The 7,534-nt window shown below is 29.3% G+C and overlaps 1 protein-coding gene across 1 annotated transcript; it reads right to left on the bottom strand.

Moving 5' to 3' along the window:
- Nucleotides 1-5,743: 5,743 nt before the first annotated feature.
- On the bottom strand, nt 5,744-7,534 carry LOC108212234 (protein RGF1 INDUCIBLE TRANSCRIPTION FACTOR 1). Its single transcript, XM_017383960.2, has 3 exons — nt 7,340-7,534; nt 7,022-7,237; nt 5,744-6,505 (listed from the first exon to the last, which is right to left on the bottom strand). Exons 1-3 carry the CDS (start codon nt 7,532-7,534, stop codon nt 6,173-6,175), a joined length of 744 nt encoding a protein of 247 aa, XP_017239449.2. The 3' UTR covers nt 5,744-6,172.

A 7,534-nucleotide genomic window follows, 5' to 3' on the forward strand; every position in this document is an offset into this window, starting at 1 on the left:
CCTTGTGCATTTATTTTTTTGATTTTATGATTCAGGCCACGGTTTTTTAAGAAATATGATTTGTAATTTATCCTGAATACGTGAAATATACTTATTTATCTATAATGTAATATTAATTTTGTATAATATTATATAATAAATTAATTAATTTGTTCATAAAATTATTTTTTCGATTTAGAGATGAAATTACAATAATTATATAATATCTTCGAGTGGTTTTCATAAGGAAAAGAAAAGAGTTGCGGTAAGAAAAATATTTGAGTCTTTCCTCAAATTTGTTAATAATATTAAAGCAAACCTTTTATATAAACTATTTACATGAAAATTGTTGATTTTAATTAAATTTCTTCTTTTTAAGATGGTTTTCTTCAATTCAATTCAGGTTTCAATTACATTTTCACAATACTTTAACTTTTTTGCTTAATTGATAGATGTATAGCTATTGTTTTGAACACATATATCATCTTTATTTCTTCATATAAAATCATTCTATTTTTCAAAATGATTCGAGTTTATTGAGAACAATTTATATCCTTTCCGTAGACGTAAGTGCGATATCTAACTGTTTCAAGATTAAGTATTTGTTCAGGCTAATTATATAGAATCAAGCTAGTAAATTAGATTTTAAGAGTTCACTTGGTTGATGAGAAAATTTTGATTGAAGCAATTATATAGTATTGTTATTGTGCATTGACTACTTTTATAATTATTTATAACTAATTACGTGCAATTGACTCCTTCGGATCATAAGTTATCTATTTATACAAAGTTGTTTAGATCTTTCGGGTAAAAGTGAACCCTCATAGACGATAGAGTTTGATTTGTTGTACTTAAAAACCGGTCGTAATGAGATGTTAGATATGGTTAGTAGCGATAGCGACTTATCATCGCAATGGGATATCACGGGATTGAATGATCAAATTTCTTTATATTCAGGATTTCCAAATTTTTCAAAATGTTGGATTTTAAACTTTGACATGATTATAAAATCCAAATATTTCTTTAACTATGTTGCGATTGTCCTTAATCCTCAAATTTGCTACTTCATATAATTATTCTTAGAATTGTTGAGACATCATAAATTCATCGACCTCAATCTTATTTCATATGTAATTGTTTCTTATACTTAGGTAAGTGCATTTTTGTGTATTATTTCATTCACTCTTACATAATTTTATGACTCTTAGTTAATTGTAAGATCGATGAGATTGTCGGGCAATCCGGTAAGGGTAAGGGTAGGAGGAAAGTACATAACCAGTTGGATTCGATTTAGAGTCTTTTTCTTAAGAGTAAGCATTAGGAGTCTAATTATATAAAACTATACTCGTTAATACATATATTTGATTATATTATAATAATGAGTTCGGAAGTTTGTATAGTCCTGTAACGGAATAATTCACGTTCAGAGTGTGATTTTGGATATTAAATTTGATACAATTGTTCTTCTATTTTATTTGGATTGTATTGATATTTAGACATTGCATCGTTGTATTTGTTCAATTATCAATGTTTTGTGTGTAATGTAGACGCGGTCAAAATTTAATGACCCGGATTTGGAGATGTCACAGGGGTAAAATTAATTTTTGTTCTTTTAACAAGACATTTAATAGGATAACTAGCGTAGAAGCCCGTGCAAGGCACGGGCCAACATTTATAAAAAATATATATTATTTATTTTAATTAATAATTTTGTTTGTTTTTATAATATAATTATGCTTTTATTAAATTTTTAAGTATAGTTTTATTTTGAAACCAACTAATAATATCAATAATATGTAATTCGGGATAGTAAATATATTTTTAATTACTCAGACTAACACGAAATAATTTGTATATGAGAGATTTTAACAATCAGTGAAGTCTAGTGAGCTATTCAATCCAATTATTATGACATAGGTAGAACTTTTAGACGCAGATTATATATTTCAATTTATAATATAGGTAAATAGTTGAAATTGATTTAATATGTTCACAATTTACGATCACCCTTAGTAATACGATCGAATTCAATTACATGAACATATAAAAATTTAACTATACGAGGCGATCAAAATTCTGATACACATAATAGTTGTGATCTCCCTTTGTTTCTCTTTCGCCTCCTCTATCTCAATCTTCTTATAACCGCTCTACACATATTTATATGTTGAACAATACTATGATCATCAGTCGGTCGAAGAACGATCATTTGCTGCCTTATTACTATGTTATCATAAAGTTTATCAATATTTAATAAGTTGATCTATTTTTTATAAAATCATATGGGATTATTTAATTTAATAGTCAACTGTCTAAATCTCGACTGATTTGAGTTGTAATTCGGTTGAGTACCAGCACTCGAACTCTTTTCCAAGCTAAATTTATATTGTTTGGATAATAACTCAATTTTGAGTGTCACTCGAGTAAAACTCAATTTTTGTTTGTTTTTATAATATAATTGTGTTTGTATTAAATTTTTAAGTATATTTTTATTTTGAAACCAACTAATGACATCAATAATATCTAACTCAGTATAGTAAATATATTTTTATTTTCTCAGACTAACACGATATAATTTTTATACAATAGATATTTACAATCAGTGAAATCTAGTGGGCTATTCAATCCAATTAGAACGACACAGGTAGAATTTTTAGACACAAATTATATATTTTAATCTATAAAACATATAAATAGTTTAAATTGATTTAATATGTTCACAAGTTACGATCACCCGTAGGGATATGATCGAATTCAAGCACATACACATATAAAAGTTTAACTATACGAGTCAATCAAAGTTCAGACTCAGATACATGTAATAGTTGTTATCTCTCTTGTTATCTCCCTTTGTCTCTCTTTCTCTCCTCCTCTCTCTCAGTCTTTTTTATTACGAGTCTACAAATATTTATATGTTGAACAATACTATGATCATCAGTCGGTCAAACAATCATTTGCTACCTAGTTACTATCTTTTCATGAAAGTTTATCAATATTTAACAAGCTGATTTATTTTTTATTAAATTATATGTGATTATTTTATTTAATAGTCAGCTGTTTAAAACTCGACTGATTTGAGTTGTAATTCGGTTGATTACCTGCACTCGAACTCTTTTCCAAGCTAAATTTATATTGTTTGGATGATAACTCAATTTTAAATGTCACTCGAATAAAACTCGATACAAACTTGAGCCAACTTGAATTAGACGTTAAGAAATTTAATAAATGAAAAAAGGTCTAAAACTGAAAAGATTGAATACAGTGACATAATTATCCAAGGCTAATTAAATTGGATAATCCAATTTTGTCCCAGTACTTCTATATTTGTTGAGTACTCATTACTCGATATAATCACCGAGTCAAATCATAATTTGATTTTTAAAACAGTGGTTACAGAATTTAATTAAGTTGTCACTTGAGTCCATTACATGTAAATAATTTTTATTTTTTAATAAAATGAGAATTACAAGATCTTGATTTAAATTTATAATTAAAATGATAGTTTGATTAAATGTTCCAAAATCAGTTCAGATAAATATATTTTTTGTAAATTATCCAACTATTAGCATTTAATATTTTTTGTATCAATATATATTAGTTGAAAAATTTTTGTAAATAAGGGGTAATAAATAAGTGAAAAGTGTAATTAACATAAATATTAATGTGCAAAATACCTTAATCAATGATATTTAATATGTTGAATATAATAAATGAACTATATTGGTATTTTTGTAATTATAAGTTAAGTAGGGGTATAATGGACATTTCACGCCTAATTCTTTTGCTCTTTTTACCCTTGGTTGCAATTTAATATATAGAAGTAGATTTGAATATCAATTTTATTAAATATTATCAAATTTTAAATATTAAATATTTAAGATCAATACCCTCTTATATATATTAAATGATTTTGATTTTTAAAAAAGTATTTGAAATATTCACTTTAGTGTCCTAAGTCATTGCCTATAAATTTATCACCAAACAACCCATACCAGTAAATATCAATAAATTTCTATTTTAATTGCAAATCCATGTGAAAATAAAATATTTTCAAAGTCATTTATAACTCAAATCTCATCAATAGTCATCTCAAATTTCTTACAGGCAGATTTACTATAAGTGTTAGTAAATCCTCGACATAATTTAGTTTTTTGTTGTTATCATAGAATATTAGATCTGAGAGAAGAATAAAGGCACTTTCATTCTTCCCCTTTTGATAATTTCACAGCCACTTAATTTATAAGATCTAAATATGTGTGTAGATACTACTTCCTTTATGTGTATACTAATAAGTTTTATCTTAATCAATTTTAAATCATTTTTAGTTAGTTTTCCCTTAACTTCAAATTACTCTGCTCGTAGGGTTCGCGAGCCTTGTCGAGCCTCTGCTATTTTTAAATTTTTTATTATAAATATATTTTTACAAGTATATTTAATATTTTATTTATAATTTATATATTTAATCGGATCGAACTCGAGCCAAACCGATCATACTTCGAGTTTTTGTTAATATTTGGTGACTCGATTCGAGCTTTCGAGCCGAACTCGAGCCTATCGAATTGTTTACGAACCGAGTTTCGAACTTAAAATTAAAGGTTCGATTGAACTCGAACTCGAGCTTGAGCCCCGAACTTTTCATCCTAGCTCGAGCTGAGCCTCGCAATGTTCGACTCGACTCGATTACACCCCTACCCTAATACACAAGGAGCAATGTTAGAGGTACAAAAATATGTATCAAAAAACAAGTGGTCTGTTTGGAGTTGTTGTGTATGAGAGGTCCATTATATTAATGAGGATCTAACCAATCAAAAATTCAAAACTCATGTTTCAAAGAAATTTTTTTGAAAACTTTTGTGGATGCTCCAGCATTTCTTAAATGCACAAAATTTATTTGACAATTTAAATCAAATAAAGATTAAGCATGGTTGTCAATAATTTAAGTAAGGATTTGTTCGGGATGTATTCAACTCATTTTTTAATAAATTTTACGAGTTAATAATCATGTATGAAATTTTATAAGATTATTATAGCATATTTTGTTTACACGCAAGTTAAATTAAAATCTCAGAGTTGATACACAGCATGTCAGATTTTAGCACAAAATTTTTTAATTTCATAGATTTTGAAAAGATTTACAAAAATGTAAAATACACCGGAAAATCCATTATAATCTATAATATTATAAAACAATGAAAGAATATCCATCATATTTGAATACATCATATTTTAAAGTATTTTAATATTGTCATATTTTTAAGAATAATTTAAAGGGAAAATGTTAGGTATCCCAAAAATTGTTCCCGATTTTGTCTCCCTTACTAATTGGTAATGTTTTACTGTTTTCACTCACACTAATAATAATTGAACTTCATGTGCACACAAATCTCCCGATTAAAATCGGTCATTTTTCCACGTCATTTGGGATAAGATTTGGATTGTTTAGTATTACTCTAATTTAAAATTTTAATTAAATAATTCAAGATTTTTTTAAATAAAGAATTATATCATCTCCGCCAAATATTACAAGATTTTAACGAATTTTTGAATTTCAACATAATACACACATCTCAATCAATCCGATAAATTCTTCTTCGGAATTTAGATCAAATATATCCCTTTAATTTAAAAGTTGATGTAAATTCCCCAAAATTTAAACACAATCTTTTAAAATCTCATAAATAATGAAAAGATTTCTAAAAACAAAAGATACATCGAACAATCTCAAAAAATCTACTTTAAAATTTCAATTGAATACACCAATACATTAATAAAATTTCAAAATCGAAATTGAATATACTGATTTTTTTAAGAAATCAGATTTGATACACCCAATACAGCCGACTTTATAAGAATCGAATATGCCTGATCCGATTCATTTGAATTTTCCTTTACAAGCGAAGACTGAAAAGGAAAATTTCATTCGATTTAAAAAAAAAAAAAAATCATTAGGCCCGCTTTAATATCCAAAGAACACGCATAATAAAAAGACTACTGTTCTGGCCTCTGCGACGCAGAGCAGAGAGCCAAAGACTCCTTGTCTGTCATTTACACAAGATACTCTAAACTGTTCCCAAACTAATCACTGGACCATTATACCGTTTACCATCTACCAACTTCACCATAGCTATCACATCTTGCACTCTGTATCACTACTTTATGACAATACATTTGTGCATTTCTGAGCATATAGTGATTAAACTGCAGCACGGTGAGGAATGCCCTTCCTTCGATGGCGTTTACGTGGAGGTTCCACGGGATCCTGATGATTCGAGGTATGAGGGGTACCAGAAGAACTGCACGGAACATTGTGCTCTTGAGCATTTCCATACTCATAACCACCGCCATAGACACGACGAAAATCAGCGGAATACGGACGAGCTTCCATGAACTGATCGGAATCACGTTCATTGCGCATTTTGCTTGGACCCGAAAACTCGTCTGATTCATAGCCATGCATTTCCTCCCAATCATGCTTCAGCCTGGGAGTGAATGTGAGCCGGGGATCACCCCTCTCTATTCCTCCAAGCTGTGAAGTAATAAGGAAGAAGCCAATTAGTCTATTAGTCGCCAACTTAAAATGAAGTACATTCACATCTCTAGCATTATACCAAAAAAAGTAATTAAATCTAAAGAATCTCGTGACAAGAAAAAGAAAAAAAAGAAACCGAATTTATAGAAAACGTGGACAAAAAAAGTAATTGAGTTTAAAGAATCTAGTGCCAAAAAAAAAACGAAAAAGGAAAAAAGTAATCGAATTTAAAGAAAAAGTGGAAACAAATAAATTTCTAGAATCGAATATACAAAAAAATACATTCTCATCCCTACCAATGTAACAACATTCTCAAAAATCTCATGAAATCAAATATACAAAAAATACATTCTCATCCCTACCACTGTAACCGCATTCTCAAAAATGTCATAATTATTTACGAATCTTATAGGAACGCGACAATGAAATTAAGGCCAAAGAGTCAATCAACAGCATATACTTGTGAACAATTATTCGGAAAAAAACATAAGAGAGAAATGCACAATTGATTACCTTGCAACCAAGAGAACAGAACCTGAAATTGTCAAGAAGGCTTCTGCAACAAACCTCACAAGTATTGGTAACTCCTTTTCCCAGCCTCGCTTGCGGCCTTGCATTCAGAAACACAACTCTAGCACTGTTGATAATGTATGTCTGAACACAAGAGATGTCGATGAGCTTCTGGATCTCAATCACCCTCACCACATTATGGTACGAGGATCTCCTTATCTGCATTCCAAACCCGAACATTCCGATTAAGAAAAATCACAAAATAAATAAATAAATAAATTTCCTTATAAAATTACGCGGAAGCAGCTTGTTTTGTTAAACCTGGAGAACTTGGTGATCCTTGTGGTGAACCAAGCAGTGAGAGCAGAAAGCGTCTCCCAGACAATCGAGACAGAACATGTTGCACTCGATTCTTGTGGAGACTCCATGAGATAAACATGGCACAAAGTACGAGGCTTGCAGCATTGGCCTCAACCAGCGAGGACTCATCTCTTCAGTTGCCTCCATTCTCGACAT

This window comes from Daucus carota, chromosome 3, assembly GCF_001625215.2.
Source record: "Daucus carota subsp. sativus chromosome 3, DH1 v3.0, whole genome shotgun sequence".
NCBI lineage: Eukaryota > Viridiplantae > Streptophyta > Magnoliopsida > Apiales > Apiaceae > Daucus > Daucus carota.

Bases quoted from the DNA above. Each gene is read 5' to 3' on its own strand.
- LOC108212234 (XM_017383960.2), bottom strand. From the start codon at position 7,534: ATGTCGAGAATGGAGGCAACTGAAGAGATGAGTCCTCGCTGGTTGAGG. The intron at 7,238-7,339 runs GTTTAACAAAAC...TTTGGAATGCAG, and splicing joins AGGATCACCAAGTTCTCCAG to ATAAGGAGATCCTCGTACCA. The intron at 6,506-7,021 runs GTAATCAATTGT...ATTACTTCACAG, and splicing joins TCTGTTCTCTTGGTTGCAAG to CTTGGAGGAATAGAGAGGGG.